The sequence below is a fragment of the Fopius arisanus genome, unplaced genomic scaffold, assembly GCF_000806365.1.
Source record: "Fopius arisanus strain USDA-PBARC FA_bdor unplaced genomic scaffold, ASM80636v1 scaffold00036, whole genome shotgun sequence".
Taxonomy (NCBI): domain Eukaryota; kingdom Metazoa; phylum Arthropoda; class Insecta; order Hymenoptera; family Braconidae; genus Fopius; species Fopius arisanus.
Window position 1 is genome coordinate 327,099 of NW_011887775.1, and position 21,472 is coordinate 348,570.

At 39.0% G+C, this 21,472-nt stretch overlaps 3 protein-coding genes across 4 annotated transcripts; 2 read left to right on the forward strand and 1 right to left on the reverse strand.

Annotated features, from left to right (window-relative positions):
- The first annotated feature begins 22 nt into the window (after nt 1–22).
- On the forward strand, nt 23–13,045 carry nkd (naked cuticle). 2 transcript variants are annotated; one of them, XM_011303979.1, is made up of 5 exons: nt 23–575; nt 9,259–9,485; nt 9,659–10,036; nt 10,314–10,615; nt 10,711–13,045. In XM_011303979.1, exons 1-5 carry the CDS (start codon nt 524–526, stop codon nt 11,288–11,290), a joined length of 1,539 nt encoding a protein of 512 aa, XP_011302281.1. In that variant the 5' UTR covers nt 23–523; the 3' UTR covers nt 11,291–13,045. The 2 variants fall into 2 exon arrangements, with proteins under 2 accessions (XP_011302281.1, XP_011302280.1); XM_011303978.1 differs by lacking the exon at nt 23–575 and adding an exon at nt 3,773–4,273.
- Nucleotides 13,046–13,135: 90 nt separating this feature from the next.
- LOC105266082 (neurofilament heavy polypeptide) lies at nt 13,136–18,433 on the reverse strand. The gene is made up of 4 exons (XM_011303980.1): nt 18,106–18,433; nt 16,452–17,432; nt 15,768–16,298; nt 13,136–15,138 (listed from the first exon to the last, which is right to left on the reverse strand). The coding sequence occupies exons 2-4, from the start codon at nt 17,413–17,415 to the stop codon at nt 14,999–15,001; spliced, it is 1,635 nt and encodes a 544-aa protein (XP_011302282.1). The 5' UTR covers nt 17,416–17,432; nt 18,106–18,433; the 3' UTR covers nt 13,136–14,998.
- Nucleotides 18,434–18,768: 335 nt separating this feature from the next.
- Nucleotides 18,769–19,812, forward strand: LOC105266083 (mediator of RNA polymerase II transcription subunit 29). Its single transcript, XM_011303981.1, has 2 exons — nt 18,769–18,870; nt 19,025–19,812. Exon 2 carries the CDS (start codon nt 19,033–19,035, stop codon nt 19,576–19,578), a length of 546 nt encoding a protein of 181 aa, XP_011302283.1. The 5' UTR covers nt 18,769–18,870; nt 19,025–19,032; the 3' UTR covers nt 19,579–19,812.
- The last annotated feature ends 1,660 nt before the right edge of the window (nt 19,813–21,472 follow it).

A 21,472-nucleotide genomic window follows, 5' to 3' on the forward strand; every position in this document is an offset into this window, starting at 1 on the left:
CGCATTGCGTGTGGCGCCCTCTCTGTACCTTGGGGTGAGATTCTAGAATGCCGGCGGTGTCACTCAAATTCCTAGAACTGAGCCTCTACTTTAGTCAATCCTCTTTGATTTAAACGCTGGATGTACATTTTCGTTGTTTCTCGTTATCAACCAAAATAAACACAAGCACAATGAAACGATCACTTTTTATCACGCCTATCTAAATTTCATTCCCCATTCATGCATTAAACATGAATTTAAAAAAAATATGGAAGAAATATACATCCGCAATTTCTTGATGTATCTCGAGATAAGAGTTCACTCGGTTCCTCATCATCATCAAAGAGAAAAAAAAAATATTCCAAGCACCTCTCTTCAATTATCCCTCCACCGGCTTCAACTTCAACCGTTCATTCGTTATTTCGTTTTATCCTTTTTTTTTCTTCCCCCGTACAAAACTTGGAAAAGCGGAAATGTAATGGGTTTGCGTCACAATCAAAGGCACCGCCGGTGAGTTTATTTATTAATAGGAGAAGACCGAAAGATGTTGGGGAGTGGCATGCAGAAGGAGAGAGAAAATAAGGACAGGAGAATTTGTAAGTATCATCCAACACAATAATTTCATTCTCTCACCTGACTTGACATTTTTTTCTCTCTTCTTCCGAGAAAAAAAAATATATAATACCCTCCATCCCTCCCTTTAATTCAATTTAATTAAATTCATTGAATTCAATTTAAATTTCAAATTTTTCACGGGCAACGAAAAATTAACAAACAATGTAAAAACCCACCAGCAACAATAACCGCAGTACATAATTATATAATTTCCTTCAATCGTAATCATTATCCACTATCTTATCATTCCCCCCATTTCCAAAAAAATAAAAATTAAAAATCCCTAAATGATCATTAATTTCCGATCATTAATCCATCATCCTAACGAAAAAAAATCCTATTTTCCCCCATAAAAGACAGACGTTTCGCTCGCGTTAACGTCATCCTTTTTACTCGTATTCGTATTTTCATCCTCTCTTTGCCCGTTAGTACCACTCTTTTGCCAAGCAGCTGGGATTCTCTGTTTTTCCTCTGCCAACCCCCTTCCACCTCCCCGCCCTGTCTTTTTTCTTCATTTTTTAAAACCACGGTGAATTTCATGCCGCGTAGTTGTCCCTCATGTTATCTCTCTTCTCTCACGCAACCCGTGAGTAATGTTATCTCCTTTTTCCCCGGGGTTTCTCTCGCGCGGCAGCAAAACGACGGGATGAAGTGGAAGAGGGGGTTCTGAGGGGGGCGGGAGGAGGGGTAGAGGGCTTGGACGAGCGCTTTGTCGGCGCCCGCGGCTCAGATCAAACGTGCCGACATTTTCCCTCCTCGTCTTACTTTTTTTTTCCTCCGCCTCTTTCTCTATTTTTCTACATCCCCCTGCCCCTCCACAGCGATAGCCCCCCTTGCCCGTGCGCTACCCCGGAGGGGGGGCCCCACCACTGCGTTTTGAAAAAGTGTAGACGCCCCTTTCCGGCAAACCGCACAACACTCCATACAGTGCGAGAGAGTCCTCCTCACCAGGGGGAACTCGGGCCTCAAAAACCCGATGATCCCGAATGCTTGTCCCTGTGTTGGTAACCCCGTGGTGAGCGCGGCCTCGCCGGTAAAACCGTATTATAGGCCTGATCCTATATCCTGTCCTACGGTACGGCCCACAACAACACCAGGGTGTAGTCGTTGGGTCCTAGGGCCCTTATCTGTTTTTTGTTTGAAATTTTTTCAATGTGAGAAGGATGATACTTTTTTTTTTAACTTCTTCTAGGGATTTTTTTGGTCGCGTGGTGCAGACTTGCCGCTCTCAGGAGAAAACGACCCTTTTTTTAGGGAACCTTTCGATTGACAGTATTTGTTAATGTGTCGTTGTAAATTTGGAACTGAATTTTTCAATGCTTGATGTGAAAAGGGAGATTACTTAACGGCGTTGAAGCGCATTGACCCTTCAGGAGACCCTAACCTCAAAACTCTACCTTACCGATGGCAAAAAACCCGAGATTCTGTTTTTCCCCTGGGAGTTTCATCCACCGGCTGCAACATTTGCCCAACCTTTTTTTTTGGACTTTTGATTCTTCTTTTTATCTCATTGTCTTTCCCCCAACCCCACCCCAGTGTCTTCCACCCAATTCGTCTCACTCCGTCTTTCTTTCCGCATATTCACTGCCACCCCGGGTTCGTCTCACTCTGGCTTCAAAAAAAGCGAGACTCGACGCCGACTTTCCGACAAAGGAATAAAGGAAAAGAAACAACTAGCTACGGGTATAGGGAGAGGATGGCATGGGGCAAGAGAGACTCCACGGTATGGCTGCCTGGAGACTTCAGGCCTTCTCTTCGCGTTTTATCTTCCACTTCTCTCTCTTTCTCCCATTTGGATGGAAGGGAATGGGCGCTTACCGCACCAGTGGCGTAGTCGCATGTGAAATTGTTGTTTTTCAACGTAAACATTGAACTTGAAATTATTACTTATTTCCATTTTAAAAAAAAGTTAATTATCAAAACTTGAAAAAAAAATTGCATCAATTGATTCACAGAACACGCAAAGCATTCGTCACTTTGAACTTCGAATTGAAAAAAAAGTACAGAATTTTTTTCAATCGAAATAAAAAATGTTGTAGTAAAAGTATTTTAAATTGGAATCGAATATTTATATATTTAAAACTTCCATTTTTCCTTTCGGAGAAATTTGGAAAATTTGAAGATAAGAAAAGCGATGTGTTCACCAAATCCATTCCTCACAAACGTTTATTTCATCGTGGTCTCCCCACAATGTGAAAAATCCCAACACCCCGAAGAATTTCCCTCCCCTTATCACCCACATTTCATTCATACCTCGCCCCCAGAATCAGCCGACGCCCGTGTATTCCTCAGAAAACACCGCTAGTAGATAATAGCCCTGGGGTACAGTCCCCACAAACAATTCCCCTGTACCTATTTCCCTATTTCCACTTTGGCAATGTCTCGGACCCCTCGAAAATTACAAAAGCAAAATCAACAAAAAGAAGAGTTCAAATTAATTGTTACCCAATGCTGTAAAAACCCTCAGCGAAAGAAAAAAAAACTATAGAAAAAAAAAAACAATAACGCCAAGAGTATTAAGAGAGTGACATGGTCGGTTTCCTTTGATGTCGGGAGCACCGACACAGGGCTTTTCATCTCTCTCCCTCGAAATTCGTCGAGGACCAATGGCACATTTTCGAGTTGATTGAGAAAACTATTTTGTGCCGACAGAGGGGGGCTGCCCCCCCCTCTCCCCCCCCTAGTTTTATTACATCGCACATACACGACAAAAGTTGGTATTTACATGTCTCGTAAAATTCTGCGACGGGATTTAGCGCTTTTTGCGCTTGCGCGACTTTCCACCGAAATGTCGGGATATATTCAGTGCTTTCACTGCTGAGTTTTGAGTGAAACAGCGTTATGAGATACAACATGGCATTGCGAAAGACGGGAAATGTGTTTTCAGGCGCGTAGCGATGTTTTGAGGCGCTTGAATTTGAATATCCGGTGAATTTCGCGCGTTTTTCTGGTGATTAAATGGCGGAAAAGTGGGGTTAGAAGTGACAGCTAAAAAGTCGCTAGGCTGGAGAAATTTTGAGATGTTTGACGAGAAGATGAGGAGGGGTTCAGGAGAGGAGAAATGAGAGTGGGGTACCAATGGGGATGAGAACGGCACTGGAGGGGCACAGGGTGGGGCGAGGTAGGAGCGGGAATACGGGGAACGTGGTTTAGGCGAGGACGATCTCTCGTGGGCTTTAGTCAAACGGCAGGCGCTGATGTGGATACATATCCCGAGACTAAAAGCTCTCGTCCATTCAAAAGTTTAACGATTCTAACGTCTTAAATAAATCGTGAAATTTGCAACTTTTTCAGTGGTATAATTCATAAAAATCGTCGATTTATCGGGAAAAAAAAGAGAATAATTTGCGCACCTCAGATTTTAAATCGGGAATTAAAAAATCCTCAATTAACCAAGAAAATTGAAAAGAGAAGAAAAGTGAAAAAATTATATATTTTTCTACGAACATTTTCGGGCTGTGTGGAGTGAAAGAGAGAATAAAAAATCGAGTGAAGTGTGTGAATGCGGGTGAAAATGCCAATGGAATAGGCGGAGAAGAGGCAGTAATTTTCAATTTCTGTGTAAACACGAGGATCACAGTGGAAAGCCTGCGTGTCATTACGCATGAGGGTCCCATGGCTACCGGATTGGTGAAGTGGTGGCGAGCAAGATTCCTCGCTGGGTACAAGCCCTTTTCCGGTAATTTAATTCACATATTTTTTTTTTCTCAATTTGATGGACGGGGAGTAGATTTTTTTTTTTATCAGGGGTTGAGGTATGAGGGAGATGGGGAGAATGGTCGCTGGGTTCGATGGTGTTTTTGTACTGTTGACCCGCAATACGATCGATTGGGGTCGTTCAGAGACCCCAAATGTCGACAGATGCGTTGAAAATTCAATTCTTTTTATTACATTTACCCTCGTTTTTCTATTTCACACGATTCCTCATTTTTTTCATGTCTGAATGATTAAATTAGGCCATTAACGCACTTCAATTGCACTCAAGAGTGACTATTTATGATTGTCCATGACTATTTAGAGCCTCTCAACGATAATCATCGATCGAATTTTTAGTTTATAGTCTGAGATGATTATTGGGGTCAGTAAGCCTTTTGAGCAATTCTTTTTGTCATCCTTGTTGGGTTTAAAGGGATTTTACATGATCCTGTTAAGAATTTCATGGATAATCATTTATCATTATTATCGCTGTTTACTTCGTAGATTTTATGAAATCATTGATCTGTTTGATTTTCTTCAATACTTTTATTGCCCCAAGATCATTGGAGTTATCAAAGCACTCGAAACCTCTGGTAAAATCATGCACAATGATTTCAATTGGGATTGCTCCACGATTGTAGTATTTTCTCCATTTTCTTCGATTTTAATGTAATCAATAGATTATCAATCATTCTTCTTGTTCTAACCCTCCCCCGACGATTGCAATGACCCAGGGGAATGAGAGCACGGCATTCCGGTTGATCGTTCTCCAGGAATTCCTGTTTCTTCGATCACCAGATGGTGAACGTCTATAAACCACTCCGGATGTCGACTCGACTTTCTTTAATGTCTCCGTTTTTCTCGAGGCTTTTTCAATTTTAGTTTTTTCATCATTCAAATAATTTTTTCCACTCATTTTCTACCCTCACTTCACGAGCCCATAATCACCGCAAAAATCCTCAGAACATTTTAGACCGCTGTTTGAATAAAACCCCTGAGGGAAAAATCGGCGGAAGATGAAAGGATTCTCCCGGTTTTTATTCCCTCATTTAATTAGTTTCTCTCGTAACTCCGAAAGCTCTCGACTCACCCGTCTTATTTCGATACGAGGGCTATTTTTATTTTCAAGTCGTCGAGCGAATGATTAAAGAACGCGAGATAAAAGTACTTTCAACGTTGAAACAATTTTTCTTCTATTTTTTCAAACTCTCTTTGTGAATGGAGTTTATCCCACCCCCTTTTTTTTTCCACTTCACGTCGTCACTCTCATGTGAAAACAAGAGGGTGGTTTAGTGACTTTAGTTTCTGGAGAGTAATGGGACACTCTTCACAACCCCTGGGGTGTAATTGAGGGGGTGAAGCCCTCATTCCTCTCGCGGGGGTTTATTTGAGGTTGAAGTCTTTCTTATCAATTTTCCTCCTTTTGCACAACAAAAATAATTCAGGTGGCATTGAAATATATTTTCATTCGGATCAATCATTTATTTTCATGCCAATGACTTTTTTTTTTATTCTCAGTCTGATAATTCGGTCTTATCCCATTCATGTTTGATTTCTTTATTTTCTTCTCATTTTTGTCGTATCACTCATTCACGAATGTCTGTTTATTCTACAATTGTCTCAACTTTTGTTTACACTGGACAGGGAACACGCCTCTCTGTTTACGAGTCTCAACTGCACTTACTTCCTCTCTTTGCCAGTGTTATTTATCCGGTTTTGTCTGTTCGTTTGGATCCCCCCACAAACCCCCCTGCCTCCCTGTCCCCCCCGGGATCTCTTTCTCACTTGGGAAGCCACTGGCATTCCTACTAGTCAATGAACTGTGGTGGAATATACACTTCCGTGAACTGGCACGACGTTGCGTTACAGCCCGTTATCTTTTTATTTTGAGGGGCAAGAATTTTCCCTTATTTTTCCTCATAAAAACCCCTCCGCCTCTCCACTCCCCATTTTTCCATTTTTCCATTACTGTCTCAGTACTGGCACATTGCAACAATTATTGCAACAATCGAAAATGCAACAATGGAAAAAAATGAATTTAATTTCAGTAAATGGAAAATGAAAGAGTAAAAAAAAACAGAATGAATTATAAATAAATTCGTGTTGATAAAATGAGTAGTTAAAAAAAAAGGTCATTGTAGAAATGAAGGACCCATAGCCATGACAATCAGAATTGGTCGTAATTAACAAGAATTCCTGGAATAGTCTTTGGGTAAAACCGAAATAGGGGGAAGGTGAGCTCCTGGGGTACGCAAACTGCCTATCCTCGAGAGAGTGAAGTCCCGGAGGGGGGGGACCTCCTCGAAATTCCGGTCCCTTTCAAAATACTCCGGCAAACAAGCCGACCCAGTCGTCCACTGTCGCCGCACCTTTTTTTCTTCATCTTTTTTTCTGTTATTTCCTCCTTTTCCCCATTTATCATCTCTTTTCCACTCCCTCCATTTCCCAACACTCGTCTCACCTGCCGCCGAATTCTGGGAGGGCTTTTCGGTGTTGTCTCCCTTTCAAAAACCATAAATCCCCCGGGGGGAAAATTTTTCAGAAAGCCCCAAGGGGAACTGGAGAAATCACCCCCGCTGTCGAGGATAACGAGGAAATTTTTGGGGGAGAAATTATTGATCGACAATGAATTCCGGGGGTCGTCTACTGCTCGTACATTTCCATAGAAATTACAAAACGCATTTCGTTCTTCCGTTATTTTACTGCAAAAATCATGCGATGATCATAAATTCCCTCCCACCTATTCCCCATCAATTCCCATCATCACTGATCCATCCATAATCTATTACGGCTCCCTATAAATCCATCGACTCTCTATTGAAACAGAAAATTCCCCGATTTTCCCGTAAATGTCCCATCAACACCCCCCCTAACCCCCTTTCCCCCCCACTGCAGCCCAATCAATAATTCCTCCCAATGAGTATAAAAATCCCTGAATCGAGCACAACAAACCCCCCAACAAAGAAAAAATAGGAATAAAAATGTCAGTCCAGTCGAGTCCACTACAGAAAAAGGGGGAAAAAAAAAATTGAAATAAAAGAAAAAAAATCGAGCAGCAGTAAGAGTGATGGCGGTTTGAGTGGCGATCGGATGTGCCTGAGGAAGACAGAAATACAGGGGGGAAATGGGGGGTTAGGGGGGGTAAAGGGGAGATGATGGAGGCTGGATGGAGCGAGATCGGCGTGGTTTTGAAGGGAATAGTGGGGGCAAAGCACGAGGAGGGTAGAGAGGCTGAAGCGAAGTGGAATAAGAAGGAAAAGAGAGGCGTTTGGTCTCTCTTCCTGGAAGCCAACAATAATAGCGGCCCCGGGAGAGAGGCACTGACGACCGTTGGCTCTCGATGCTTCTCGGAAAATACCTAGATCGTATAAACAATTTTTTTTTTTTTCAAATTTTTTTTGGTCCATTTGGGTGCTGGGAAATGACGGATCAAAGAGTTGCGCAATGGGTTTGGTATTTCGCGGGGGGCACTTCCGGTTTGAGGGAATTTTTCGGTGAGGCTGAAGGAGTGATGAATGGAGCTGGTTTTAGCGAGTTGATTCAACTCTTTTCGGGGGTTTTCTAGAACCTCCGGGCGACATCGGGCTGATTTTTTACTCAGAGATTTATCTGGAAGGAACATCTCTCGACCTTTTTCCATTTCTAGCGATAACTAACCCCTCCTAATTCTCGAAAACCTCGGATTTCACTTCCTCAAAACCTCAGAGTGATCCTATTTTCTAATCCCCGAGACTTGTCACGTGAGAGAAAATCGACTGACATGTGTTCGAGATTAGAGACGAGAATTCCGGGATGGTAATCTCGGTGGAGAGATTTTACGAGATGATGAAAGGTCAATCCTCCGTCAGTTAATCATTTTTTTTTCTTTCAGAACTAATGAATAATTCTCTCCATCTTTCCATTTCAACATCTCCCCTGAAAACCAACAGAAAGCCAACTGCAAAAATAAAAAAATGACAAATGTGAGGTCTGAGCCCCGAAATAAGAGATTTTCCTTGGAAAAAAATTTTCCCGGTCCCTGAAAAAATCACCAGACCTCCTCGATGGTATCCGGTGACCTCCAGAAATAGCCCCCCGTGAAAATTCACCTCATCCATAAACTCCATCACCAAAAAAACTCGGAAAAACGTGATAAAAAAAAAGGAGGAAAAAAAAAATGTAATGATGGCGCGCTCCTAAACGAGTCCACTCCCCTCCCCGAAGATGAGAAGAACCTGAAATACCACTAGGCGTTGGAAAAATGTTGTATAATCTTTGATTTATCGGTCGGTGTGTTGTTCATGTGTGTGTTGGCCTGTCCTAGGCATGAAGGCGGCCACTTGAAAGGCTTCGGAGAAAAATTTTTCGAAGAATAACTCGCGCCGCCGCCGGGCGCACCAACGCACACCAAAGGCAAAGCCGAATGGCCAACATCTCTCTCTCTTTTCATCTCTCTTTTTCATTCTTCAACCGGTGGTAGAGAGAATACCGACACTGTATAATGCGTGATTATCCCCCGGGAACTATAGTAAATAACCGAGACGAGCGGTAAATGGTCAATGGTGTCGGCGAGAGTTACCGAAACGAATTTACATTACTTCCTTTATGGATTTAAAAATATAGGTAATGCATTGAGATTATGGGGGGGGAGGGTGATTAATGATTACAAGATTTCAACATTTTAACATTTTCGGTGAGATGGGGGTTGAATTCATAGGGGAATAGCAAATTAAAGAGTGAAAACGCAAAATTTTTTCGCAAGATTTCCAAATTTGGTAATCCAATTTTCGGCGATAATCGCGGTTTACCGAAAAAGCTGATGCGTGAGATTTTTTTAGTAAAAAAAATTGGCCAGAGTTTTCCGAGTATTTATGGAGTAATGAGAAGTGATTGTTTTTGGGTGAAACTGGGATTTTCCACGTGTGAATTATCAGACGATTGTGTTTGTTTAATTTTCCTACTGAATTTGTTTTACTGTTTTTGTTCTAGTTGTGGGAGGAATAGCAGAGGGAAGTGACTCTGAAGAGTTATTATCGGGGGGCGTTGGTACGCCCTGCAACAGCTCACCACTGCCAGCAGCCGCTGCACCTCTTCTCGTAACACCGGAAACACCACCAGTAACAGCTAACACTCCAGTATTGACACCACAAGTTCAAGTTAATCATGATGAGCAACAGCAGACGCTGCCCAACACCACGAGGCAGCTCAGTTTTGAGGTGCGTCAGAAACAAGCTAACAAGTTACCGAATAAAGAACAATATTTTTCCAATTCTGTATTAAATCCATTCCTTTTCCGAATAACTTCCCTTTGAAAACCCCTAAAACGAAAAATGGAATTCCCTTTACTCCATGAAAATAATGAACTCTATGGTCTCTTATATTTCCAAAGGAGTTTGAGTGTGACGTATCCGTGGCAGAGGGTAATCGTCGTCGTCAGGAATTCTCCTTTACCCTGTACGACTTCGATGGTCACGGGAAGATAACAAAAGATGACATTGCTGGACTTGTTACGACTATTTACGACACCCTAGGTGCATCGATTCAGGTACCACCTTGTGGCAGTAAAACCATCAAGGTCAAGCTAACAGTATCACCGGACAAAGGTACTGGCCAGGGTGTCACTAACAATTCAACAAATGCAAAATCACCCAATCTACCCTCTAGTACACCATGCTGCCATGTCAAGACTGTCAGTGCGTGCAGTCACGCAACGCACGCAAATCGCAGACTTCCGAGAAGGAGGCGAGTGCCTCGTAATCGGGCTGAGGTAATTATCATTATTTACCTGATTTTTCCCTCATTTATTCGCTTTTTTTTTATCTCCATCAAAAATGAATCTCCAAGCCCTTCATCCTGTAGTTTCCAGAACACTCGATTATCTCGCGAACCACTCGACTGATTTTAAAAATTCCTTCTTCATTTTGAAATGAAAAGAATGTGCGAAATCAATTTGAATTTTTTGGCGTTTACATTTTTTGAGATTTCTAACCTGATTGATGGCTTGGGGACTAATTGATTGATAATTGATGATTTGTGGTCAATAGCCTGAACGTGTGATGGAGTCACACAGTGAGGAGGACGCTGATAATGTACCACCTCCCCTCAACACAACGAAGCAGGAGGAATTGAGAAAACGAGTTGGACCAGTACCTCATTTTCCATCGCCTTACTCAAACAGTTCCGAGGGTGATGTAAGCGACGACAGTGATGCATCACCAACAATTACACCTTTAACGCCGTTAGTTAATAATCATCGTAAACGCTCAGGGTCAATGCAGAGACAACAGTTACTTGAGATTATACAGGCCAATATGGAGAAGAATAATCTCAGTTTCCACGCATCCAGGTAAATTAAATAATCACCAAAGACCAAAATATATTCGAGAATTTTTTCCACCCCTTGCCTGAAACAACTTTCAATGTTCTTCTCGACAAAATCAGGAAACGACATCAAACAGATCATCTCCGAGTGCCCCTGGACCGCTCCTACACGGACCCATCGTCCCCCTACAACCAGAGAAATCGTCCACCTTCAGCCCAACGTACACCAACGGCCTATCATAAACCAGTGCGAGAGTATTCCCATCACTCCACATCTCTTCCAAAGCTCACCACCAAATCTCGTGGGAATCTTCGAAAAACGAGAAACCAGCAGAACACGACACCCCAGAGGAATGTGGCTCCCACACCAGGGAAATCCCTGAGGAATAATCTACAATCGAGTCCAGTGGTGAACCTCAACATCCTGAATACCCAGGAGACCCAGAACAATCAGGCAAATGTCATGAATAATCAGAAGAACGATGGGGAGTTTTTGATACAGGGGAAGAGCAGTAAAAAACACCAACTGAAACATGCCACCCGGGAGCAGGATCAGGCTAGGGCCATGGCACAGGTCGTGCGTTGGCTAGAGAGGGAATTCTCACAGACTGCTGCTGCCAGCACTGCTGGTGGCAAAAGACATGTTCACGAGCACATTCATCATCATTATCACCATTATCATGCTGAGGCACTCGTTTAATTATTCATTTAACGAGATGGTGAAGAAGAGTTGATAGAGAAGTGGATTAGGTGAGGAATTTTGTCAAATAGAAAAAAAAATTCTTGCGACATTTTTACGATAATCCACACGTTAACGAGATAATCGAGACAATTATGAAGTTTCCACTTCTCTACTGAATTAATTACTGTTGATTCGTCAACAGTGATTCTTCTGTTCTTACGGAATTGGGAGATGACAGTTCAGAATTTTTTTTTACGTATTCTCTTCTCTAATTTTTGAGTTTTTGTGGGAAAAAAAATACTTTACTCTCTGTTTAGTCATTTGCAGGACAAATAAAAAATTAATTTTAGAGTTTTGTAATAGGAAAAAAGTTTCACTCTCCCAATTTCATATTATTGAATTTATAGACTGACTGAGAGGGCCTACGAACCAGGAGTACATGATAATTCTTCCCCAAAAGACTTCATTAATAATTTTTTGAATCATATAGGATTAAAATGACAAAAATCAATAAATAAAAAATATTCGTAAGGTCTTCCTTGCCCTCAATCGTCCCCCTCGCGACAATATTTTTGTACGTAGCCTCACGATAAACAAAAAGAAACAAAACAGAGTATTAATAAATCTATTTAGTAATAAATCCTCCACTAATTACCCTAAGTAAGTTAATTAAACACATAATTATTAAGAGCCCGGGAAAGTGGATGATAATACCGATGATGAAAAATAGGGGATATTTAAATAAAGAAAACCTCCCAATTCTACTTTTCCATTTAACAAAACAGCAGAAGAAAACTGTTAAAACCCCCAGCTTGTTGAAAAGTAAAATAAATGGGAGATGTAATTTTGTATTGGAAAAAAACTTTGTAACCGATGTAGATATTTTTTATCATGTAACTCGACCTTTTTTTTCTATTGATATTTATTAAAACACTTTTTTTATACTGTATACTATTGCGTTGTCAATCAATCAATCCTTACAATCAATTAATTACCTCTTTGATAAATCAATCCCTCAATCTTCTCATTTTTCCCCTCAATTTTTTCCCAATCTGCTGAATAATTTCTCTCATCAATTATCTCCTAAGTTTATACAATTAGTTCCACGTGACTGTGTGTCTGGGGGACCAATACAATGTGCAAATATAATCGATATTTTTTTAATCAGTATCCAACCCATTTTTTTGTAATTACCTTTACTTAATTCACTATTATAATTATATTTTGTATTTTTTTTTATTATATTATCAGACGCAACTCCAGATCCATGTGCCAACTGTATCAACAAAGCACATGCTCATTTTTTGGGCTTTTTAAATTATTTTTCATTAATTACTGGGATCTTTATCCAAATTCTCATTGATTTTTTAATTTTTTTTCGGGGCTTTATTCAACTATATTGCATGTGCTTTTAATACAAATCCCTTATAAGCATTCATTTCAGTTAAAAAAGAAGTTCAAGTGTTATGTAAGCTATTATACACGCTTATTATTAATTAAGTTTTGTTCATTAATGAAAATATGGTGATGACGAAATTGCGGCAGTCGAGTTAGAGGTTTTGGATGATAATCACGGAATCAGGGGAGGAATGGGCAAGAGGGCCATTTTCGTTGAATAATTGAGAAAATCCCTGATCTCATACACTAGCTTTGAACTCACTTTTGATACTCGACTGCATGTTAAATAATAATCGATTACAATCGAATTGCTCTTTAATTCAAGCGAAATTCTTGGTTCCAATACAATAATCAAATACAAAGCATCGGGCTAAATAATAGAAACACTCTTAATCCATTCCACTCGCACCGAGAATCATCCAAAGGAAAATTCACGGAGAAATAAAAGATTAATCTTTTCTCTTTCCTCGGGCTTAATTAGATCGAAGACTTTATACATTATTTTCAGTGAATTTCATTCATTTTTTTTTATATTTATCGATTTTTCGTTAAAGTAATTAGATTCAATTATATATTCAATGGAAAATCACTGCTGTGCAGTTCCCAAAACTTCTTAAAACGCGAGGGATCAATCAAGATTAGTCGAAAGAAAAAGAATTTTTCGATTGATTTGGTGACTGCTGTGGTAACGTCATTCAAATATGAAAAAAAATTTCCATCTCCGAAATAATTTTTATTAAAAAGTTACCACCTCAATTCAACGAATCAATCATCAATTAAAATCAATTTAAAAAAAAAAACATGATCTGATCGTCAGAAAATTAAACTTTCCGTGCAATAATCCTACGCTAAATGCTCATCCTGGGAAAAATTACCTCAAACACTGATATGAATACAATAACTTAATCCTAAATTAATTAACAAATCGAATATAGATTTGGTTAATTGAAAAAATGATCATCATACTGCGATTGAAAATGTACAATCAGGCGCAAATCCTTGGCAATTAATATTCATACGTCTCTGATAGGACGAATTCATAAAAAAAGAAATTTTCATTAATTACAATCCACCAATTACTCGTGATTATTACAGAATTCGGTCATCTGTAGTCAAATTATCTATCTCCCGTTGTCTGGGGTCTCTCAATTAATCGTAATGAGATAATTAGTGATTAATTAATTGTTGCACCATCAACTTAAACCAAAAATACGTAATTGGACCATGATTTTTATTTTCATCGTTTTAACTGCTAGTTTAGGTTGCTATTATCTTGAGCAGTGCTTTTGTTTTTCAAACATGATGTACATTTTATCCTAATTCTCGGTCTATTCGGAAATCTATTGGTTAATTAATGGGATTGTGGGATTGTTCCAGTTTAGATGGGATTTATTACGTTAATTATAGATGATTGAAGGATTTTGTACAATTGATTTGTGGGTTTCAATGGATTTTTCTGATTCTTGTGATCGAGTGAAGCGAAATGAATTTAAAAAACTCAATTTTATGATTTAAAAAATAATTATAGTGGTCAATTGTCAAGTAAAATTCTTCAATTGATTGATGAACCATGTGAATGTCTACTTTTAAGAAATTTATTACGAAAAAATAACAATATCAGTTTTTCACTCAAATCACAATTTTAGGAATAAGATAAAAGTCGAATGTGAAAATCACCGTGGATTAATTGCGCCAATAACTCATCAACTGTTGGTTTCACAGGAAAATGAGAGAGAACTTATATATTGGAATTTTCATTGCCTACAAAAAAGTTCAAACGGCATTTTCTCGTAGGACCGACGGTTGCCGAGATAATCGTCCAGTTAATGCCATGATTTTTTTTCATCTGGATTGACTTAAATCGGTTAAGGACGAGGAATTATTTCTCACACAAACATGAAGAAATGAGAATTAGAATCACGTACGATTGGCTTACGACATCAAAAATATACTATTGCAATAGTGCATTAGTGTGCGAATGACAACACCCTGTAGATAATCATTTACCCAAGGTATTTAAAATTTACCTTGTGTTATCATTATTTCACACAATTCCGTGACTTTCTCATTGGCTCGATCCCATACGTGAGTTTCGCTGATTCATTAAAAAAATTCTACGAAAACATCACAAATAAAATTATAAAAATCATCGAAAACCTATCGAAATAAAGAAGTAAATTCAATATCGAAATGGCAAGGCGTCACATTTTGCCAATTCATTAGAGAAAAATAAAGTTTATTAATTTTTGTTTGAGAAATTCAGGTGTGGGATCTCGATGCAATTAATTCCTTGTTAAATTATCAATTTTATTTCTCTCATCGAATTAGTTACGCTCTACCACGTGACTTTTTAATTCGAGAAGTTGAATCCTCAGCGTTGGTGATTGTCGAGGTGGTTGTTGCCATTCTCTTTGCACGTCCCGTTGATGTTTTATCATTCCTCTCCACCTCTGTGCTCTCGCCAGACCCTTAAGGAGATGGTTTTTATTTTTCTAGTTATTCCAATTGTTTCAATATTTTTTTTGCAATATAATTGCTTAGTCCGTTAATTTACAGTTAATTTACATCTGTTAATGTCATGATTACCTCGGTGACGAGTGATATATATTTCATTATTTTTCGATTAATTCACTCATTATCACGATAATCTCACATTTAACTCGATGTCAACTATCGTCTTCATTACTGAATTGATTTTTGATTAGTCTTTGGTTTAAGGACACATTAGGCCGAATTAATTCGTGAATAGGAGCTCGAGGATTAGAATTAGTGGTTTGGATTATGTTTTAATTAAGTGTCTATAAGAATTAATTTTCCAAAATCATAATTCAGACTGATTTAAAATATATTCGAGTCATCAATTGTTATCACCATCTCCTTAAATATCAAAAAACCAAGTATTACCTCAATATTTATTACAGAATTAATGAATAATTCATTGGACAAGTCTTCAAGAGTGAAAAATCAAAAAGGTTTTGTACGTTTTACCACTTGACTCCCAGAAAAAAAAAAATTATTTACCCCCCCGAAAAAAAAATCTCTCAATAATACTTGGGATCTATAACATTGAATCGTTGAATGGTAAAACATCACTCACCCCTTAATTTCGTTCTGTTAGCAGTGCTTCCCTGTTTACTCGTTTTCTTCATCTCCACTTTCTTCGAATCATTTCGCTTCTCCTCCACATTATTTATAACTGGACTCTTATTAGCCCGATTTAATGCACGTTTAGCTCGTGAAGGAACTTTAGCAACTGATTTAGCAATAGCAAGTGCCTTATTAGTGATTCTTTTCTTGTTACGACTGTTTCTAGATTTTTTCTCATCCTCGTCGCTCGATTCATCTTCAGACGACGACGACGTTTCATCTCTTTTTGATATCTTGCGCTGACGTTGTTTACCCTTGCTGTTGCCTTTTCTCTTCTTCAACTGGGACTCATCTTTGTACAGGGATAAGTCAAGTCCATCAGGATGCTCTTCAGTGACACTTGGCTTTTCAGAAACACCAGCCTCAACGTCAATAGCTCTCTTCAATATATTTTCGGTACGCAAAAGCTCTATTTTCGTCAGTTGAAATTTGTTCTTATCGATTTTATTGAGGTTTAAATTTGTCAATATGCAGTCAAAATCTGAAAATAAAAAGTATTGACATAATTACCATAATTCAAACAATTAGTAGCCAAATGGTGAAGGATAACGCCCTTATAGATTGGATTAAGATATAGTTTTCCTTTACCCTTTGAAATTTTCAAGTGAAATTTTCATATTTTACCACTAATTACCTGTGAAATCATAAAAATCGGGAGAATAAATTTCCCCATTATTTTTATCCTGCGATAACCAACGAATTCTGATACGTCTGCTGCTCTTATAAATATTCTGCATAGCCTGACAAACGTAGAAACTCCCCTCAGCATTTCTAACAGCGAGAAATTCATTCTTATAGAACACAATAAGTTTATCATCAGCATTTTTATTAGCCACTGGTTTGCTAAGTGTCTTAACGATCAAGGCAATCTCTGGCAATGGGCTCTGATAGGGTTGTGTCTGAACCCTATTTCTCTTGGGTTTGCTGCCACCCTCGCCAGCATTACCCTTGAGATCCTTAAGTTCACGTGATTTTCTCTTGACAACTCTGGGTGTCGTTGCAATTTTCATATCTGATTTAGCAGCTGTCGGTGATATATCTGTTTTAGTTGGAGTTTTTTTCTGTACATTTTGGGGGCTTGGTTCCTCCTTCTGAGGTGTTTTCTGACTCTGGGGTGTCTCTGGATCCTTGGAGCCATTATTGAGGGGTGATTTTTTTTCCTCAGGCTTAGATTGATGTTCAGCAGGTGAGTCCCCGGGATTTTTGCCCTCAGGCTCGACTGTCGAATTCTCAGGGCTCAAATTATTGTTTCTGTTGACTTCAGTCTGTTTTGGGGGGGTCTCCTGCTCCTGTGGCTTCATCTCAACGCCATTTGGCAGAGATTTGTCAGGCTCTGGCTTGTTGTCACCGTTGTTACTTGAATACGGTGGATAAACTGGTGATCTGTGATCCTGCACCAGACTCAGGGGTTGAGAGGCTGGTTGAAGTGTTACGTAGCTTAATCCACTGGTGCTCAGTGGTTTCATTGACGCTGTAGAGTCAGCCCCAGGTGATACTTTCTGGGCCATTGCTGTCATTGGCAACATCGTGTGCCCAGATGATGGGGTTGAGGTACCCACAACTCCTGGCATCGTTGATTTTATCGCTGATGCACTCATTTTATTTTCCTTATCAGCTGGAAATTCAGGTATTCCATGATTTATTGGGTTTTGAAAAAAGAAAGTGTGTGGAAAATCTTCGGGGAATTTAATTGAATTCATTCCGTATTTTTAAATTTTCATCGAATTGCGGGTATTTTGAAGAAAGTGTTGATTAGAAACTCGAATGAACTAATTTTTCAAATAATCTTTACGATTTATGATGAAAAATTACACTATATATTTTTTCAAAAAAAAAATCATCAAAAAATCAATTCTTCACTGCACTTTTAAAAAAATGAATTTCCTCTATTTATGCACGTGAATTTCACTGTAAAAACAACAGCAAAATCGTCTCGAAACCACTTATTCCCTTTTCCCGCCGAAAATTCATCCCCTCAAACCCCCGATGCCACCAACAAACTTCAAGATAACCCCAACCTGATTTCATTATCACCTATCCCCACATTTATTATCTACTCTCTACGGTAGATTGTAGGTGGTAGGTGAATGTTGGACTGTTATGAAATGTTCTGGCTTCGGCGGGAAGAGGGGGTGGGTGGGGGGTCACCCATAAAGTGACGAGAGGGGAAAAGGGAGGGAGGTGGAATGGGCTATGTAGTCGAGTAAACATAAACATGGAGGCGATTTTCCCTGATTTAGGGCGGATTTTCCAATTCCAAAACCATCAAAAAATCATAAAATACTCACACCACAATAATTCCTGATCACAAAACAGCTTTCAATAGCGGGTACGATGTACCAAAAGCTCTTCGATGTTTGTCTACGAACCTTGCCTCACGGTTAACTCATCATTGCCACCGAAAACGTTTTTCCCGCTCACGAGTTATCACAATTTTTTTATGTACATGCGAGCGAGCTCTCACACATTGTTCACTGATTGACGGATTGATTGGGCCTTATCAATGATTATAACGTTATTATGAAAATGTTTTTTTTCGTGGATTATAATGCACTTTTGATGGGTGAAAAATGTTGTACGACTGTGCACCGCACTTTTTCGGGTAAAAAAAAAAACAGGAGAATGCCAGGACGTTAGATGGCGTCGGTCCGTCGACGCCGTTTGTGGATTCGGCGATTGTAGTCGAGCGATTCATGGGGATTGGCTGGCAATTTTCATGAGCGACGCGCGGCACTTTTGAATGCTCAAAACGTTGTGGGTGTTTTCAATTCACAACGTCACATATTAATTGCGAAACGCAGCTCAGCCCCATGAATACAAATATAATTCTCATCTCAACCAGATATTATAATAAAAATAAAAATTAATTGTTTGAAAAAATCAGGAATAACTTGAGAACCAATCAGAACTCACTTTTAGATACACATGACCCATCGAAAGAGAGGGGGAAGCCCTACAGATGGCATGGTATTTGTGATCGTAGATGATTTTTGTTGTCAAGTGATCCCAGCAATAGATTAAAAAATAAATTACACCGTTAACTCATAATCCAGGTGAGAATATTAATTAATCTTTGAAACGTCTGTTACGGAATAAAAATTGGAAAGTGAGATGTCAAGAATAATCCCGACAACCTCAAAAATATTGTGCACTTCCTCATAACGAGAAACTAAACCAAAAAATTCTGGGGAAAATCCACTTTTTCAGCTTGAGAAATGAATATCCAACCGATCCAACAACCCGGAATGCAAATGGGGCAAATGCCACAACCAAACAACCCCCAGATGCCCCAGAATCCTCAACAAGTTCAACAACAACAGCAACAACAGCAACAAGCACAAGAAAAACTAGACAACATCTCCAAAGTGAAGTCCCTGGTGGGTCCTCTGAAGGAGTCCCTGGCGATAGCAATGAAATCAGCAGCCCAGACATTCCACCAGAACAGTCTGGTAGATATGGGTTCGCTGAAGGGAATCGAGCCCGCTGACCATCGATTCAACAAGAATTTCGAGGAATTCTTCTCCATCTGCGATCAGATCGAACTACATTTGAAAACTTCAATTGAATGCCTGTCACAACACGCCAGCTCTGTCAGATATCTACCAATGCCCGTTGTACCAACTAGAGTTGAGCCTGTATCCACTCAAGAGGGACCAGCTCTCACTTATCCCCAATTCTTGATGACAGTTAAAGCACAGGTTGGCTTCTTCAGGGAGGTTCATGATACCCTAGTCACGGCCGCTCATGTTATATCCGATTGAGGGTTCGAGTAGGTTTTGTAAATAGTTAGAGAGACAATTTTTAGAGTTTTCAAAGAGGCCACTACTGGCCAGGACTTCTATAAAAAAATCTAGCTGTAAAAATCTCCATTAATAATGTCTCCAAAAATCTCTAAAAATAATCTTCATTAATAATGTTTTGTATTCGACTAGAATATAGGATAATGATAAAATATTGTGAAGAAGTTTGGAGCATAATAAAGATGTCATTTTTTAATATAATTCCACAGCTGTCCATTTTTTTCAGAAGAGCAACAATAAATAATAATAAAATTATTATTATTATTATTATTATTATTGCTATGGAATTTATAATTTCTATTGATTCGAATAACACGTATTTCACATTATAATACCACGGTCCACAGTAGCCCATCGCAATTAATCAATTAATTAATTTTCCCGGAACAAGGAATTTTTTTTTTCAAAAAGGATGAATTCCCTGTTCGTAACTCTAGTAATTTTTCACAAGAATTACCCCACACTATCTATCTCCATCTCGCAAGGCAAGAAATCCGGCAAAAAAATGGGAAACACACTGGCTGCAGTTCTCATATGTCTAAACACTTCCATTTATGTGAAATAAATAAAATTCATACAAAAATGATAATCATCAGCTCATTACCACCCTGGACACATCGAATGGGTGGTAACGAGTGTAACGATCCTTGTCATGCCAGATATAAAAAAAAATTAAATAAACAAGGCAAAACCTGAACAATCGAGCGATGAAAAAAGTATTACACCTGACGGCTGTTTGGCTTGGACGTTACGGAATTGTTATCCAGGGAACGCAAAAAATGTATTTATTACTTAAGGTGGGAGGCAAACCGTGACGCCTTATGCCCATCTTTTGCAGGTAAACTAGCCAGATATATTTCGCATTTGCGAGGAGATAATAATGGAATATTCAATTATTGAAATTTCATTTCAATGGAAAAAAACGCGATACGATTTAAGGCTGGGGAAACCATTGATTAAGTTTTTCATTCGAATAATAAGACAGTTTGTAAATTTTATTCGACTTTCATGTTAATTATTCCGCACTGCAAATAAAGAAATTGAAATTGCAACTAATTACTTCAGTTTTCACTGATTATTCTTGGAGATTTAACGGAGGCGGAAAGAACACCTTTCGAGAAGAAAAAATTATCAACAGGTTTACCCCATTTGTTTTTGAAAAATTATGGTGCGAATGATTTCATGGGTGAAGTTTTGGATGGAAAATTTTTTGGGCTGTCGGATGAGATCGTTTGGTTCAGTTTCAACGAGAATTCCCTGAAATAATCAAATTTATTGAACGTGTGGAGCTGATCTATTTTTTTATTTTTTAGTCGACTCAAATGGCCGCTGGAAATTTTGGCTGTTGGAATGCAATTCAGTGGGCTTGAAAGCACTTCCCCCTAAAAAGCTTGCTTTCATTCTAAAAGGGGAGGGTATAAGTTCTATTATTAATGTCAGCTGTTGCATGGCTTACCAAGCAACCTGAACTTATACACCAGTTATTATAACATCATTCTCTCAACGTCCCCTCTTCCCTAATAACTCTATTTTTACCATTAAATGTCTTAAACACCCCAAAATATTTCATGCCCACCCACTGCCCGAAATGACCAACGCAAATAAAAAAAAAGTGAGAAATTTAGATTTCAGTGCAAAATTGCGGATTCTGGGTTTCAACTGTGTCGTAAAGAACATTTTTAGAATACACATCTGGATTCGCGAGTATCAAGAATACGGAAAAGGATTTCGAAACTCCACCCAAAATTTGCGCTCAACACAGAATTAAAAAAACAAAGCGGAATACGATAAAAGCACAAAAGATAAAAATTTCACTCAATATAAAAAAAATATTGACACATCATGAAATTGAGAA